Source organism: Loxodonta africana, chromosome 1 (assembly GCF_030014295.1).
Source record: "Loxodonta africana isolate mLoxAfr1 chromosome 1, mLoxAfr1.hap2, whole genome shotgun sequence".
In the NCBI taxonomy this organism is placed as follows: domain Eukaryota; kingdom Metazoa; phylum Chordata; class Mammalia; order Proboscidea; family Elephantidae; genus Loxodonta; species Loxodonta africana.
Genome location: NC_087342.1, coordinates 228,985,604 through 229,003,153, shown reverse-complemented (window position 1 = coordinate 229,003,153; position 17,550 = coordinate 228,985,604). Strand labels below are relative to the sequence as shown.

General features: G+C 44.0%; 1 protein-coding gene across 5 annotated transcripts in view; it reads right to left on the bottom strand.

The window, feature by feature from the left end:
• The window catches only part of SYTL3 (synaptotagmin like 3), a 113,057-nt gene that overhangs the window by 92,177 nt on the left and 3,330 nt on the right, over positions 1-17,550 (bottom strand). For all 5 annotated transcript variants that reach the window (XM_064292838.1, XM_064292832.1, XM_064292845.1 and 2 more), the window contains exons 3-4: positions 6,049-6,680; positions 3,271-3,489 (exon numbers count right to left, since the gene is read on the bottom strand). In XM_064292838.1, coding sequence (XP_064148908.1) covers positions 3,271-3,489; positions 6,049-6,158 — 329 coding nt within the window. In that variant the 5' untranslated portion in view covers positions 6,159-6,680. The remainder of the gene's footprint in view (positions 1-3,270; positions 3,490-6,048; positions 6,681-17,550) is intronic.

The following is a 17,550-nucleotide window of genomic DNA, read 5'->3' as shown; positions in this document are numbered from 1 at the left end:
AACTAGATTGCCAAGCCTTTTTTCTGAGGCACTTCTGGGTAGATTCGAACAGCCAACCTTTCGGTTAGCAGTCAAGCTGTTTGCACCACCCAGGAATTCCTACTACTTCATAAGGTTATTCTAAGGTTTAAGTACAGCGCTGGGTTTAAGATGCTCAGGCCAGCACCTGCACAGACAAGTGGTCAGCAGCATCCCCATGTGGCCTCTCCCCAGCAGTGCCCAACTTCCTTTTCAATCCTTACCCTCCTGAGGATACTCCAGCCTTGGGTCAGCTCAGCCCTCCCTGGTCTCATCCTCCTCTGAGCTCCAATAGCTCTAAACTCTCTGAGAGTACTTTCCTCAAGGCAGAACTTCAGCCTAAATGTCTCCCAGGACCTCAGCACAAGCTCAGGCCATGAGCAGTTCCCAGGTCTCTTGCTCTGTAACAGTCTCTTAGCTGTTTTGTTTTTATTTGTGTGTGTGTGTTGGAAACCCTGGTGGCGTAGTGGTTAAGTGCTATGGCTGCTAACCAAGAGGTCAGCAATTCACATCCTCCAGGCGCTCCTTGGAAACTCTGTGGGACAGTTCCACTCTTCCCTGTAGGGTCGCTATGAGTCAGAATTCACTCAGCGGCAGCGGGTTTCTTTGGTGTGTGTGTTTTATTGCTACCCTACAGCTTACCCTTTCTTGAATTTAAAAATCTATTTTCCTCATCTTGCTCCCACAATGGGTCTACTTATTCTTGAGAAATCAGGCTCCAGCTGAGGGAGAAGCAGGGGGGGAGAAGTGATTGGGGTCAAAAACCTGTCCCAGGTCCCCCAATATGTGAGCCAGTTATGATGATCAAACAGCCTAAAGTGTCACAAAAGCCTTTTTTTGTTTAGGAGTTCCTGGGTGGTAGCTCAGCTGCTAACTGAAAAGTTGGGGGCTCCAGTCCATCCGGGGCACCTCGGAAGAAAGGCCTGGTGATCTACTTCTGAAAAAGCAGCCACTGAAAACCCCGTGGAGCACAGTTCTGCTCAGACACACATGGGGTAGCCCTGAGTTGGAATCGGGCAGACGGGAACTAGTTTTCTCTTTGTTTTGGCCCTAACATAGGAGAGCAGCCCAGAGCGGACAAAGCTGAGTGGAGTAGGGGGAGAAAAGAGAAGGAGGGTTTGGGAAAGTAGGTGTTATTAGTAAGTTATTCAATTCTCTCCCTGTAGGATTTCCTGTTAATTGACTCAAAGTAATGTAATTATCTTAGGTATTTTGAAAAACGTCTTTATTTCAAAATAAGGAAGCTGGGGTTTTAGAAATCACACTTGGTGTGTTCAGAGGTAAAGTTACCAAGCACCGTGCGCTCGGTCCTCTAAGACGGAGATTTCAACACAGCAAGCTGCCTGGCAGATTGCCTCAGCCGCCTGTCTCCTGTTTTGATTTCTATCTTGTGACTATTAGAACAACAACAACAACAAATTCCAAAGAATTTAACATCTTACCAGGTGATACTCACCACTGGACTTCAAATATACTTGGTTCATTGAAACGGGGCGGAGGGGGGTGGGGAGGAGATCTCAAGACCTTTCTAAAGATGATTCAGGGCCCAGACTGCCAGAGCCCAGGGGTGGCTGGGCAGCTGTCAGGAATTCTCTGTCTTTCCCTCTCTGCGCGCTCGGGAAAACCTGACCGGCACTGGCTTCAACAGATCAAAGAAATATGGGAGGCACGAGGGGAGCTCTGTCAGAAGCCAGAGTGACTTGGCATGCAGCTATAGAAACAGACGGTGTGCACTTCAGAAGCAAAGAAATCAGGTCGAACAACTTCCCCTTTCTTTGGCGGAATGATTGAAACACAGTAAGCCTGGCAAAGCAACAGGACATTTCAATGGTTCGGCTGCTAACGGAAAGGTCAGCAGTTCAAATCCACCAGCCACTCCTTGGAAACTCTATGTAGCAGTTCTACTCTGTCCATAGGGTCGCTACGAGTCGGGATTGAGTCGATGGCAACGGGTTTGGCTTTTTATTTTTCTGATGTCCTTAGAAGTGAGGATGGGGAGACTTTGGCTCACTTAATTTGGACACGCCTTCAGGAAAGTCCAGCGGCTAGAAAAGGATATCATGGTTGGTAAAGCAGTGGGTCAGCAAAAACGAGGGAAGCTCTCCATGAGACAGATCAACACAATAGCTGAAACAATGAGCTCAAACATACCAATCCTAGAGTCACACCAAGCCCCAAAACTGAATGGTGTCCTGGTACACGTTCCCCCCCAACTAATCGAGTCCTCCCCTCGTGTTTCCAAAGAACTGATGACCAGGCCATCCTGGTTTGGAGCAACATGAGTCCACGTCAAACATGCTCTTTATTGTTTTCAAGATGAGTTGTTCAAAAATGCCAAGTGCATGCTAAAAAGGAAAAAAAAAAAAAAGAATCCACAACACCCAAGATTAAAGTAAACGTAGATTCAGTCTATCATACCCATTTCTTTATTCAACTATCGGCCAGCTTGCCTACCTCAAAAAGGCCTTATTTAAAGGTGCACATTGTTACTCTGACATCCCCTATGTTATAGCTCACTCCATTTTTACCAAAGAAGATAAATCAAGCTGTAAACACACTAAGGCACCTAGTCAAGAAATCCAAAGAAATCCTAACGTCTGAGTTAACCTACCCTTAACAACAACAACAACAAAAAAGACCAAACCCATTGCCGTTGAGTAGATTTCAACTCATAGCAACCCTCTAGGACAGAGTAGAACTGCCCCATAAGGTTTCCAAGGAATGCCTGGTGGATTTGAGTTGCTGACCTTTTGATTAGCAGCCATAGCTCTTAACCACTATGCTACCAGGGTTCCTATAACCAACCCACCCTTAAGCCACTATGAACAAACTTTGGTAAATTAAGAAAAATTATTTTATAACAAAATTTCTTTTTGTAATGAAAATAACTTCCGAGTCTAGAAAGGTTACTTCATATTAGGCAGTCTGTCGTGACATGTCAGAATCAACTCGATGGCAACTGGTTAGTGAAGTTAAACATTTATTGGGTGGTGTAAACAGTTAACGTGCTTGGCTAACCAAAAGGTTGGAACTTGAGTCCACCCAAAGGTACCTTGGAAGAAAGGCCAGGCGATCTACTTCCAAAAAAACCAGCTATTGAAAACCCTGTGGAGTGCAGTTCTATTCTAACACACACGGGGTCTCCATGAGTCTGAACCGACTTGATGGCAGCTGGTTTTCTCTAAACCTTGGCTGATGATCTCTTTCCACAGTGTGGTTTGGTGGGAGGAACTGGCCCTCAGGAGCACTCACCTATCCTCAAAGCACACGGTGCACTTCCAGGCGTGGGTCTTCCTCAGGAAAACGCGGCATTGGGCACACACGCGGTAGCTGCAGCCCCGGCACACAGCGCCCCGGTTCAGCAGGAGCCCCAGAGCCCTCTGGCACCGGGCACAGGACTTCTCTCTGTAGTCTTGGTTTGTGCTCTTCGCCCCCTTCCACCGGAGGTGCTGCAGGTGCGTTTTCAGTTTCCTGTGGACATAGATTTGAATGATTAGATGGGATTGAATGGAAGCACAGGCCCCAGAAATACTCCTAAAAGGCCATGAACCCTAACAGTATCGTCCATGGGAAGAGAAAGGGCTTTGGCATCAACACCCCTGGGTTCCAACAATGGCCATGGGACCTCAGGGAGCTGAGACTCAGCTCAGAGGTGAAATGGAGATAAGAAGGCCTTACCTCACAAGGTTGTAGTGAGGATTAAATGGCAAAGCATAAATAAAATGCCTGGCACAGAGGAGATGGCTGCTAATTTCACTCTAGGTTCATTCCTTTGTGGCCAAAACAAACAAAAAACCAAACCCATTGCTGTTGAGTCAATTCTGACTCCTAGTGACCCTATAAGACAGAGTAGAAGTGCCCCACAGAGTTTCCAAGGAACGGGTGGTGGATTCGAACTGCCAACCCTTTGGTTAGCAGCTGTAGCTCTTAACCACTATGACACCAGGGTTTCCCTTGTGCCCAAAAAAGGGGACCATAATAGCAAGCAAGATGAAAAAACAAGGAAAGGAAATCAATTTTAATATACAAGGCACGGAAAAATCTGTAAATAGACGTCATGTATTTCTCCTGTTGTTACACGTTACCCAATAAAATCACTGAACTGATGTTATGCTTTTGCTACTGTTTTCTGATGGGTGTTCAGTACCCTTCCAACCCCTATTTCTCCTCGACAACAACTGTAATGCAAAGGGACATGGCATTGACCCCAAGATGGTGTCACTAACCAGAACACTCTTTTATGAAATGTCCTTGTTACCTACTTTTATAAAAGGAGCCCTGGTGGTGCGATGGTTAAGCTCTTGGCTGTTAATCGAAAGATTGGCAGTTGGAACCCATCCAGTGGCTCCACGTGAGAAAGGCCTGTCAATCTGCTTCTGTAAATATTACAGCCTAGGAAACTCTATGGGGCAGTTCTACTTGGTCACGTGGGGTCACTGTGAGTCGGAATTGACTCGATGGCACCCAATGACACCACCTACTTTTTTTAAGAGAGAGGAGTCAACTCCAACAAACACGCTTACATCAGAAATATGGTCTAAAAATTACCTTTCAGGGTTGGCCCTAAAATCAGCACCCTGTGGAGCAAAACTCCCTCACCACCGTGTCCGTGTTACTCTGCTGATATTCAAAATGGCGTCTCTAAATCACCAAAGAGCCTTGGTCACCAAGGAAGATTCCACTTTTGCTCAGTTTATTCTATTGTTTGGTAGAAGAAGCTGCATAAGTGCATTTGGAGAGCTTTGGAATAACAAGGGAGGCTAGAAAGAGAGTGTTGTAGCTTCTGGTTAATCAGAAACCTTCCCTCATTCCTCAAGGGTTTGGTTATCCAAAGTTATATTTTTCACATGTATGTGGTTTTTTTTTTTTTTGAGCAGACTGCAAAAGAGTTCTGCCATTAGAAGCAAAGTGAAACGACAACACCTATTGCATCTACGTCTTTTCTCAGGCCCCACGCCCTCCTAGAATGGACAAAGGGAGCAGCATATTTAAAGCTGGGTCTCCACTCCAGCGAGAACCCTGTTCCACACCCCAGTGCACAGGCCCCGTGCTGCCTATTCTGTGTTAACTGCTATCACAGGGCTTGGCAGCACAGAGACAGACAGGAAGGAGCTCCCTGTTGACACATCAGCCAGGGAACAGGCTGAGCAGGTTCATATTTCAAGTCCCTCTTTCCTAGGAGCAGGCTGGGGAGCAAACACCAGGAAAGAAAAAAGGGCAATGGGTTCCACTGCATTTGCTGTTTCTAAGGGGTTTGCTTCTCCTCTGAGCCCTCAGGTACCACCTGAAATACGGTAGGAGAATCCTTAACCCCAGACCTTTTCCTTGAAAGTCTAAAAGCCTCCCTTGAGTTACCCCGCAAAGTAGGCAGACAGACAAGCAGACAGACAGACAGCAAACTCATTACAAAAAGCACCATTTTGTGTACATGTGAAGGGTGCTGCAAAAGCAAACAATTTCTTACATACATATTTACCACAATAAAAAAAATTCTCTTATTAATTCCCTGTCACTGATAAAGGGATTTTCTTTTTTTGGCTAAAATCTCAGAAACAAAGTTACTAACAAAGGAGCGCTGGTGGTACAATGGTTAAGTGCTCGGCTGCTAACCAAAAGGTTGGCAGTTCAAACCTATCCAGCGGCTCTGCAGGAAAAAGACCTGGTGATCTGTTTCTGTTAAGATTAGAGCCTGGAAAACCCTGGGGGACAGTTCTAATATCACATGGGGTCGCTATGAGTCGGAGTCAACTCCGTGGCACACAACAACAAGCACTCACTAACACACGCTAGTTATTATATTGAATCTTGGAATAAATTTTGTTGAGTAAAAAAATACAAAAGGCACCATTTTAAGTAAATAACAAGAGCTGCTTCGTTTTTCCTTCTTCCTACGTACAGAGCAAAGGTACTCTCCACCCAAAGCCCACTCGGGGTTTCTCGGATCCGGAGACCGCATGAGCCAAGCAGTAAAAAACACCAAGCAGAAAAAGCCAGAACCCGAGAATGACAGCCTTTGGGGTGACAGCATACCGTATCCTCTCCTCCTCTACGTTCTGGACCGCCTGGTCACGGTACAGGACCTGGAGGATGACCTCGCGCTCCAGGTCCTTGAGGGAATTCAGATTTACTTCTTGGGCCATTTTCTCTCCTTTGCCGAGATGCCGAGTTTGAAGAGTCACTTCAGCCACCCGGAGCTTCTTTCCTGCTGGTGGGCCCCAAGCGGCCGGCGGTTCAGAGCAGCAAGCCCGGTTCTTTGAAGGGCTCTTCTCCTATTTCATTGGTGACCAGGTTTTGGTTGTGCTGCTTCTTTTTTTTTTTTTTTTAACTATGTCCTACTCCTCAGGAGAAGAAAGCCCCAAGAGGCTGTCCCTTGTTGGAGTCATGGCTTCTGGAGCCTCCAGGCCACCTGCAGAGCGTGGTCACTTGAGCTGTGACATCTGTTTACTCAAACGCGTATCTCTTTTCTGAGGTTTTGCCAGGGATTGTTATAAAGCAGAAACGGCTCCTCACAGATAATTTCTGCAAAGCAGAAGCAACCCCCAGTCGGAGGGGGCTCGCAAACAGCAATGGGAAGAGGTCAGTGACTCTGTGAGCTGATCTTCCCTTTCAAATGTCGTCAAGTCAGCAGTCATGACAATCAAAGGCTCATCGTGTTCAACTACCTGTAGAAAAGACAACAGAAACAGTGTCAGTTTCCCTGGCGTGAGTCTCTCTGCGGCACTGCTTCTGAAAGGGCAGGATGCTCTACGCAGAGATATGTTTGCATTTTCTGCCTGGGGGATGATGAAAGAATTTAAATTTTATAGAATGTATTAACCCATTCCTCCTGAGTTGATTCTGTCTCATAATGACCCTGTGATAAGTAAACAAAATTTATTGAATTTTTTATAATTTTACCAGCCTCAAACTTCCAAACCTGTGTTTTCCTAATACGAAGCCTATGTCTTCAGAAGTAAGCGGTATAAAGGTCTATCATTAGTGGAAACCGTGCTAACTGAAAGTCCATTAGAGGAGCGATGTTCTTAACTGTTACCTATTATTTTTACAATTAATTTAAAACTAAAAAATTATTTAATCATCTAGGGGGTATGAAGTGGCATGGCCATAACCTCAACCTATCAATTATTCGTGGCGGTTAATAGTTTTCATGGACAGTGTGATGCATCAGGTCTTGTTTCTGTTTGCTGCTACTTTGAAAGGTAGTGCATCCACCCTCCCTGCTAGATTTCCATCCATGATGCTGGGCAACATGACTTCCTATCGGTTCCTCCCCCCAACCTAACATAAACCCAAGAAGATGGCAGTGACTTGATTAGAGAGCAGATAGGTGCCTATCAGTGAAATGCAGAAAATGTAAAAGATCGCATCAATATACTTTCTATAAGGCCATCTTTATGATAAAATCGGTGTGAATCCCTGAAAATGATACTTCCCCTCAGTGCATTAGAGGGTAAGCTTCCTTTGTTGACCTTCAACAGAAATCCCCATTATATTAATTAATGATCCATAGCAGGTTAGAGAACAAGACGTTAAAAGAGTCCTAAGGTATCAATATCATCAGTCAGAACAAGGCCAGGGGCTGGCTGTGGAACAGACCATCAATTGTTCATATGCAAATCCAAGCTGAAGCTGAAGAAAAAACAAGTCCAAAAGAGCCAAAGTACCTGAATTTAGAGACCATCTCAAGAATAGATTTGACTCGTTGAACACTAATAACCAAAGACCAGATGAGTTGTGGGATGACATCAAGGATATCATACAAGAAGAAAGCAAGAGGTCATTAAAAAGATAGGAAAGAAAGAAAAGACCTAAATGGATGTCACAAGAGACTCTGAAGCTTTCTTTTGAACGTCGAGTAGCTAAAGCAAATGGAAGAAATGATGAAGTAAAAGAGCCGAACAGAAGATTTCAAATGGTGGCTCTAGAAGACAAAGTATTATAATGAAATGTGCAAAGACCTGGAGATAGAAAACCAAAAGGGAAGTGCACCTTTGGCATTTCTCAAGCTGAAAGAATTAAAGAAAAAATTCAAGCCTTGAGTTGCAATATTGAAGGATTCTATGCTGAAAATATTAAATGAAGCAGGAAGCACCAGAAGAAGATGGAAAGCAATGGATGAATGGATAAATAATGGTATATTCACACAATGGAATACTATGCATCGATAAAGAACAGTGATGAATCTGTGAAACATTCATAGCATGGAGGAATCTGGAAGGCATTATGCTCAGTGAAATAAGTCAGTTGCCAAAGGACAAATATTGTATGAGACCACTATTATAAGAGCTCAAGAAATAGTTTAAACAGAAGAAAATACTCTTTGATGGTTATGAGAATGGGGAAAGAAGGAGGGAGAAGGGTATTCACTAATTAGATAGTAGACAAGAACTACTTTAGGTGAAGGGAAAGACAACACACAATACAGGAGAGGCCAGCACAAGTGGACTAAACCAAAAGCAAAGAAGTTTCCTAGATAAACTGAATGCTTCAAAGGCCAGCGTAGCAGGGGCAGAGTTCTGGAGACCATGATTTCAGGGAACATCTAGGTCAATTGGCATAATAAAATCTATTAAGAAAACATTCTGCATCCCACTTTGGAGGGTGGAGTCTGGGGTCTTAAACACTAGCAAGTGGCCATCTAAGATGCATCAATGGGTCTCAGCCCATAGGGAGCAAAAGAGAATGAAGAACACCAAAGACACGAGGTAATTAGAAGCCCAAGAGACAGAAAGGGCCACATAAATCAGAGACTACGTCAGCCTGAGACCAGAAGAACTAGATGGTTCCCAGCTATAGCCAACGACTGCCCTGACAGAGAACACAACAGAGAATCCCTGATGGAGCAGGAGAGCAGTGGGATGCAGACCTCAAATGCTTGTAAAAAGACCAGACTTAATGGTCTGACTGAGACTAGAAGGACCCCAGAGGTCACGGTCCCCGGACCTTCTGTTAGCCCAAGACTGGAACCATTCCCAAAGCCAACTCTTCAGTCAGGGATTGGACTGGACTATAAGATAGAAAATGACACTTGTGAGCAGTGAGTTTCTTGGCTCAAGTAGACACATGAGAATAAGGGGAAGCTCCTGCCTAGAGGGGAGGTGAGAAGGCAGAGGGGGACAGAAGCTGGCCGAATGGACACGGGAATACAACGTGGACAGAAGGAGTATGCTGTCTCATTGGGGGAGAGCAACTAGGAGTATATAGTAAGGTATATATAAATTTTTGTATGAGAGACTGACTTGACTTGTAAACTTTCACTTGAAGCACAATAAAAAAAAAAAAAGAAGAAGAAGATCGAAGGAATACACAGAGTCACTATGCCAAAAAGAACTGGTCCATATTCAAACATTTCAGGAGGTAGCATATAATCAGGAACTGATGGTACTGAAGGAAGAGGTCCAAGCTGCACCAAAGGCACTGGAAAAATCAAGGCTCCAGGAATTGATGGAACACTAATTGAGATGTTTCAACAAATGGATGTAGCACTGGAAGTGCTCGCTCATCTATGCCAATACATTTGGAAGACAGCTACGTAGCCAGCCAACTGGAAGAGATTCATATTTACCACCTATTCCAAAGAAAGGTGATCCAACAGAATGCAGAAATTATCAAACAATATCATTAATATCACACTCAAGTAAAATTTTGCTGGTGATTATTCAAAAGTGGCTGCAGCAGTATATCAACAGGGAACTGCCAGAAATTCAAGCTGGATTCAGAAGAGGAAGTGGGACCAGGGATATCATTGCTGATGTCAGATGGATCCTGGCTGAAAGCAGAGAATACCAGAAAGTGTTGACCTGTAGATATGCAAAGGCATTTGACTATGTCGATCATAACAAATTACGGATAACATTGAGAAGAATGGGAATTCCGGAACACTTATTTGTGCTCGTAAGGAACGTGTACATAGATCAAGAGGCAATCGTTTGAACGGAACAAGGGGATACTGCATAGTTTAAAGTCAGAAAAGGTGTGTGTCAAGGTTGTATCCTTTCACCATACTCATTCAATCTGTATGGTCAGCAAATAATACGAGAAGCTGGACTATATGAAGAAGAACAGGGAATCACTATTGGAGGAAGACTCATTAACAACCTGCGTTACGCAGAAGACACAACCTTGCTTGCTGAAGGCGAGGAGAACTTGAAGCACTTACTGATGAAGATCAAAGACCACAGCCTTTAGTATGGATTACACCTCAACATAAAGAAAATCCTCACAACTGGACCAATAAGCAACATCATGATAAATGGAGAAAAGATTGAAGTTGTCAAGGATTTCATTTTTCTTGGGTCCGCAATCAACACCCATGGAGGCAGCAGTCAAGAAATCAAATGACACATTGCACTGGGCAAGTCGGCTGCAAAAGACCTCTTTAAAGTGCTGAAAAGCAAAGATGTCACCTTGAAGACTAATACGCGTCATGGTGTTTTCAATCGCCTCAAATGCATGTGAAAGCCGGATGATGAATAAGGAAGGCCAAAGAAGAGTTGATGCTTTTGAATTGTGGTGTTGGTGAAGAATATTGAAGATGCGACAGACTGCCAAAAGAATGAACAAACCTGTCTTGGAAGAAGTGTGACCAGAATGCTCCTTGGAAGCAAGGATGGCCAGGCTACGTCTCACATTACTTTGGACATATTATCAGCAGGGATCAATCGCTGGAGAAGGACATCATGTTTGGTACATTAAAGGGTCAGTGGAAAAGAGGAAGACCTTCAACAAGATGGGTTGACACAGTGGCTGTAACAATGGGCTGAAACATAACAATGATTGTGAGAATGGTGCAGGACTGGGCAGTGTTGTGTTGTGTTGTACATAGGGTTTCTATGAGTCAGAACTGACTCGATGGCACCTAACAACGACAACATGGGTAAGTAAAGCCTTCTATTGCTAAATTGAAATCTACTTTTTTTTTTTTCTTTTAGAGGTCTTTTCACCTGTGATGTAGATGGTGGGTTCAAACTGCTGACCTTTGGGTTAGCACTTAAATGCTTAACCACTGTGCCATTAGGGCTCCTTGTGTTGGGGATAGGTTATATTATATATGAATTTTATTTTAGCATTTAAAGAGGCAAATTACAAAATATTTCCTATAAAGAGTGAGTATTGGGTCTCCTAGGTTTAAATCAGATGACCCGATAATCTCTAAGGTCACTTACAAATCAATTTATGTAATTTTCTTGCTCAATTTTCAATATATTATTGGGCTTGTAGGGGGCTGAGAGCAGAGGGAGATAGGGGATTGATTGCTTGGTTTTGTTCGTTTGATTGTGAGTTTGTGCAATAAATTCCAGGTCTTGTTCCCAGGTTATAACTGAGTACTCAGAGTCCCACCTTCAATAGGAGTGGTCTGAATTATTTCAACCACATCTTGTCAATGCTCTTGAGAAAACTCTGGTGTCCTTTCTGCTCTTTATCTCTTTAGCCTGGCATTCGAATTGTTAAAAGTCTTATGTCAACTACCAACTTGCAGAATCTAGTCTGCATTTCCATCTTCCAAATCAGTCAAAAATGACTCACTAAAACTATTCTTAGCTCAAAATCTGTTTACTCAAGATAAGGTGCCCCCAGGCTTGTGGTGAAAATTTATTTTTATTTTTTAAAGTTTTTTTAGTAAGCTTCTTCCTAGTAAATAGAGGTTTCCTTGGGTGACAGGTAGAGTTAGTAAGTTAGCCAACGAGACCATGGTAAATACCAAGAAAGTCAGAGGCAATTCTTTCCACCTCACAGTTAATGGAGGATAAAGTGCATATACACAGACTTGATTTCTGAGCACCCATACTCATAGGAAAAAAATCTGTTGGATTATTGTACACATTCTTCAATATAAGGATTAAAAATAAACTTCTCTCTGGGATGCTTTTAATTTGTATAATGGTTTGGAGTAGAATGTGGAGGTGGTAAAAGAATTACATTAAACCTACAAAATTAGCTTGTATGTCCCTTGCACAAGTCCAGGTGTTACCACACCATGGCAGGTATGTGATCTATACCCTTCTAAGGTGACAGAGCAAGGTCAGAGAATGATATTTTTAACAGTCACAAAATGGGTAATATCGACAGTTTGTAGGTGGTCAAGAACTGGCTGTACCCATGAACTTGGCCAACAGAGACAGCTGCAGGCAACCAACAAGAGCAGTGGTGATGTTACTAATGGAATCCTGACTAAGAGGAAGGGGAGTGAACGGAGAGACAGGAAAATCTTCATGGCAAAGGTGACTTTGGCTGTGCCTGGGAGGAGAAGGGGAGCTGGCCTGGGGAATGGGAAGGAGAATACATCTCTAGGGTGAGGAACAGCATTCTTAAAAATATAGAGGTAGGAACATGTCTTTCTTCTACCAGGAGAGTAATCCAGGTTCTCCATTACCTATAAACAAATTCTAAAGTACTAACTAGCCCTTGAAGAATATTGAATATACCATGGACTTCCAGAAGAACGAACAAATCTGTCTTGGAAAAAGTACAGCCAGAACGCTTAGAAACAAGGATGGTGAGACTTCATCTTTTGTACTTTGGACATGTTATTAGGAGGGATCAGTCCCTGGAGAAGGGACATCATGCTTGGTAAAGCAGAGGGTCAGTGAAAAAGAGGAAGACCCTCAAGGAGATAGATTGACACAGTGGCTGCAACAATGGGCTCAGGCATAACAACGACTGTGATGTTGGGGCAGGACCAGGCTGGGTTTCGTTCTGTCATACATTGGGATGCTAAGAGTCGGAACCTACTCAACGGCACCTAACAACAACAACTAACTCTTCCTGATCTGGCCTCTTCCCATTTCTCCATCCTGGATCTTCACAAAATGTTCCCGTGTTCTCAGTCTTGCACTGTTACATGAACTCACTATGCACTTTTTCATTTCCATGCATTTGTTCCTGCTATTCCTTCTGCCTCATGAAATCTCACTTATTCTGAGGAAATTGAGAAGAACAGGGTTTGGAGCCTGACTCTCTGGGTGAGTAGCTCTGTTCTGCCACTTAGTAGCCATTGTGAGTTACTTAGGTTCCCTGGTTCTTAATCTCCTTGTCAATAAAACGGAGAGTTACAGTACCTACCTCATAGGTTGTTATGAGGGTTAAATGTGTTCGTACATACAAAATATTTAGAACACAGTGCCCAGCACATAATCTATACTCCATAAATGTTAGCTGTTATTACTACTAGTAGTTATTATGGCTAGTAGTAGTATTAATATCATCAGTGTTATTACTAATCCTTCAAGGTCCAGATCAATTGCTACCTAATTTAGGAAGCCTTCTCCCTACTTACAGTCAAAATTAACTGCTCCTTCATCTTTAACCATTTCTACTTTGTATATTTCTCTATTGTGGCTCTGCTTTCATTTAGGCATGCACCAGAGTGAATATTTCCATCGTAGTGGTGACACTGGATTTTAGTGATCCCCTACCACCCAGAAAGTAGATACTTAATGTTTGGCTTGACTTGAGAAACAGAGTGAGTATCGCAACACGTAGGTTTGCTTGCCTCAAGCAGGAAGCATGAGTTTAAGCAGAGTCGGAAGTAAGGAGGGTCAGGTGAGAACTCACTTGGGAAAGCTTGTGTCTTCAGAAATCTGAGAAGGACAGGAATATCTGAGTGATTCCAGAATTTGAGGAGCAAACAAAAATTATTTTGATGATCTCATGCAGAAATTCACAATCTCCTAGTTTGAAGAATGAGATCTCCTAGGTTCTTTTCCTATGGTGATATTTATTCAGTCATCTTCTCATTGACTCAACAGTCTTCACTCGTACTATGTCCTGGGCACTAGGGTCAGGCTCTGTCCTTGTCCACCTAGAACTTAGAGCCTAGTCACCTAACTCCTTTTCCTCTCACATTTTTGTCATGATGACTACCGTTGTTTTACAAAAGTCCACCTAGCCTTCTAATTTTATTCTTTATAATTCAAAACTACCCACAGCATTCCTTTGAAGAAAGAATCTCATACAGCCACTTAGAGAAACTCCCCACACAACACAATTTCATCTCAGCATTGGTTTTGGGGTCAGAGAAACCAGGGTCAAATTCCAATTCTTTGATTTCTTAGCTGTGTGCTCTTGGGCCAGTTAATTAACCTCCATGAAACCCACTCTCCATACCTGTGAAATGGAGAAAACCAATTCCTGCTTCCCAGGGTTGCCTTGGGAGCTAAATGAGATCCTCCAAGTAAAGGCCTAGAGCAATAGCTGGAGCAAAGTAAGCGGTGATTAAGAGCTTCAGAACAGAGGTGCCTGGCATATTTAGGGTGGCTGGCCTAGAAGCAGGCCAGACCCCATTTTTTTTGCAAGCTCCTGCTTCTGCATTTCTGAGAATGTGACTTCTATTTCTTCCCTTTCATATGCACATGGACTTGGGCCTCTGGCTGGGCGGAACCAACAGACCCTTGCTCCAGTAACAATTATCTTGTTTAAATGACCTGGCTTTTGCCCCAAAGCCACTCTTAGCAAATAAGGGTGGGTGTCTGCTGTGATTGTAGGAGACTGAGTTTACCCAGGAAGCTGTGTGCAGGAGCCCTAAAATCAGGGTGCTTGACCAAAGTAAAGTGGCTGGTCTGGGCCTGAGTTCAGACTCCGTCTTGACTCAGGCTAACTTATTTAACAGTCAGTGACCTTGGTACAGAGTTAAAAGCCTGTGACTAAGAAACCGTTTTCTCTTTGAGCTAAGGGAATGTTCTGCCACTAGCACACTTAAATACATAACAAAGGATTGCCCCTGCAACCATCAAACTCTTAGGCAGACTTAAGTATGAAACAAAAGAAACGTTTTTAATGTTGTTAAGGGAGGGTCTTGACACAAGGAGTCCCTTCAGAAGTCCTCTGGAAATATTTAAGATAATTACCTTGTAGCAGCCCTGTAAAACTCCCTTAGTCATGTATTCAAACTAACCAATCCAAATAGCCCACATTCGTGTTTCCAACCAATCACTGTAAAGCCCTTGCCTCAAGTTGCCCTGCCTCCTGATCTTGCACCTTCCAATCAGAATACGGCAACCTTGTTCCTGGTTTCCATCTTATATCTGTCCACAAGAAGCAGCCACCCCTAGGATTCGTTGGTCTTCACTCTGTGTGGGCTAATGTCTCCCCATTCAAATGTTTCTTATGGTTTCAATAAATCTCTTTGTTTCACTTTAACAGAGTCTGAGAGTTTTACTCTAGGACATCAGGGACTCAAAAAGCTATCTTTACCCTCCCCTTCAGGAAGGCGAAAAAGTAGGGGAACTAAGTAATTTCTCTAGGGCTGGTAGAGATCTGGGCAGCAGTATGGGGCAGGGAAAAACAAATAAACAAACAAGTTTGTTCCCCTCAAAAATCCCAGGATTGTACTTAATCTGCGTATTTCCATCTTGTCTTTACCCAGTCACACTGCATCCCAGTGGAATGTTGGCACGCAGACAAACACAGTTTGCTTATGCCATTTGGTGCATCCATTTAACAGCCTTGATTTTATTGGCCTTCTGTGCCAAGCACATGCCAGGTACTAAGGAAATAAAAACACTTGAGACCCAATCTCACTTCCAAGCATACATTCCTACCAGATGTGTTGGGAGGCCTAAAATTACGTGTGCCTTGACATCTGGTGAAATTGGGAAGGCCTCCAATGGCCTAACCATAGGGTCCCCTCCCTACTCTGCTCCTACAGATAAGAGCCCCTAGCCAGACCCTCCTTATCACAGGGACCAAACACAGTTCCTAGTTATCTCTGAGCAGTGGGCTTCAGTTTCCTGCCAGCCCACAGAATTGCTCAAGCCAATCTCATCCTCCCACAGGAACCAGGGGGCACCCTATCCACTTGATACTACAAAGTCTGCCTCCCACAGCCCCTGCTCATTCACTCTGTCCCCGAATGTAAGCCATGTGTGGTCGTGTGTGCTGTGCAGTGCCCTCCTCCCCCAGACTGTGAGTACATGTGATTAATAAATGGCTATCAGTCTCATCTGTCCAGTGTCTGGTGTCAGGCGTTTGGCCATTCCTAGAGCTGCGTCTGACATGCTTTGGACATATTGTCAGAAGGGATCAGTCCCTGGAGAAGGACACCATGCTTGGCAAAGTACAGGGTCAGCAGAAAAGAGGAAGACCCTCAACGAGGTGGGTTGACACAGTGGCTGCAACAATGAGCTCAAGCATAGCAACACTTTTAAGGATGGCACAGGACCGGGCAGTGTTCTACTCTGTTGTACATAGGGTCGCTATGAGCTGGAACCGACTCGACGGCACCTAACAACAAAAACAAGAACCTGTGGATGGGGTAGAGAGGAGGCAGTCAAAATACCAGAAGATGGACACATGGACAAATAAATTATAACACAGGACAATGAGTATGAATATGCAAGGATCTACAGGAGAAGGAGAATGCTCAGAGTACGGTACCATTCTCTCCACACGGAGAGAGGAGAAAGGGCTGCAAAGGCCAGTAAAAGCTGTCTAGGGGAGAAAGGTGGGACAACTTTAGCCAGAGGAAACAAAATATTCAGTCATGTGCTGGAAATCTGAAACATTTGCTTTTTTTCCCTCAACCTAACAGCAAAGACCTTGGCTTTAGCTTGTAGATCTGACAAACGGGAGAAAAGCAAGAAATTGAAACCAAGGGAGAGAAGAGTGTTATGGATTGAGTTTTATGTCCCCAGGACAGGCATCATAGATATTAACCCCTTGTGATAGTTAAGGCTGTATGTCAACTTGGCTGGGCCATGATTCTCAGTGGTTTGGCAGTTATATAATGATGTAGTTTGGCAGTTATGTAATGATGTAGTCATCCTCCATGATGTGATCTGATGTGATCAGCTTATCAGTTGTAAGGGGAGTTTCCTCAGGGGTGTGGCCTGCATCCAATATATATATGAACATTCTGGCAAAGCTACTCGCTTGCTCTGGATCGTGCATCTAGCTGTTCATCATCCAACAGCAGTTCTTGGGACTTGAGCCAGCCACATGCTGGATTGCCTGCAGATCTTAGGATTAGTCAGCCGCCGCATCCTGTGAGCCAGCAGCCTGCCATCTCACCTGCTAACCTTGGGTCCACCAGCCCCTGCTGCTATGTGAGTCAGAAGCCTCCAGCCTCATACCTAACCCACAGACTGGGACTTGCCAGCCTCTACAACCGTGTGAGCCATTTCCTTGAGATAAATCTCTCTATGTTGTCGTTGTCGTTAGGTGCCGTGGAGTCGGCTCTGACTCATGGCAATCCTATGCACATCAGAACAAAACACTGCCCGGTCCTGCGCCAGCCTCACGATCGTTGCTGTGCTGGAGCCCATTGTTGCAGCCACTGTGTCAATCCATCTCCCTGAGGGTCTTCCTCTTTTTCACTGAGCCTCTACTTTACCGAGCACAACCTCTCTCTCTCTCTGTGTATATGTTTTACTTCTCTAGAGAACCCAGTCTAAAACACCTCTATACCTGTGGATGTAATCTCATCTGGAAACAGGGCATTTGTGATGTTAAGGAGGCCACGTCGATGTAGGGTGTGTCTTGAACCAACCACTTTAGAGATATAAAAGAGCAGCTAAGGCACAGAAGGAAGCAAGC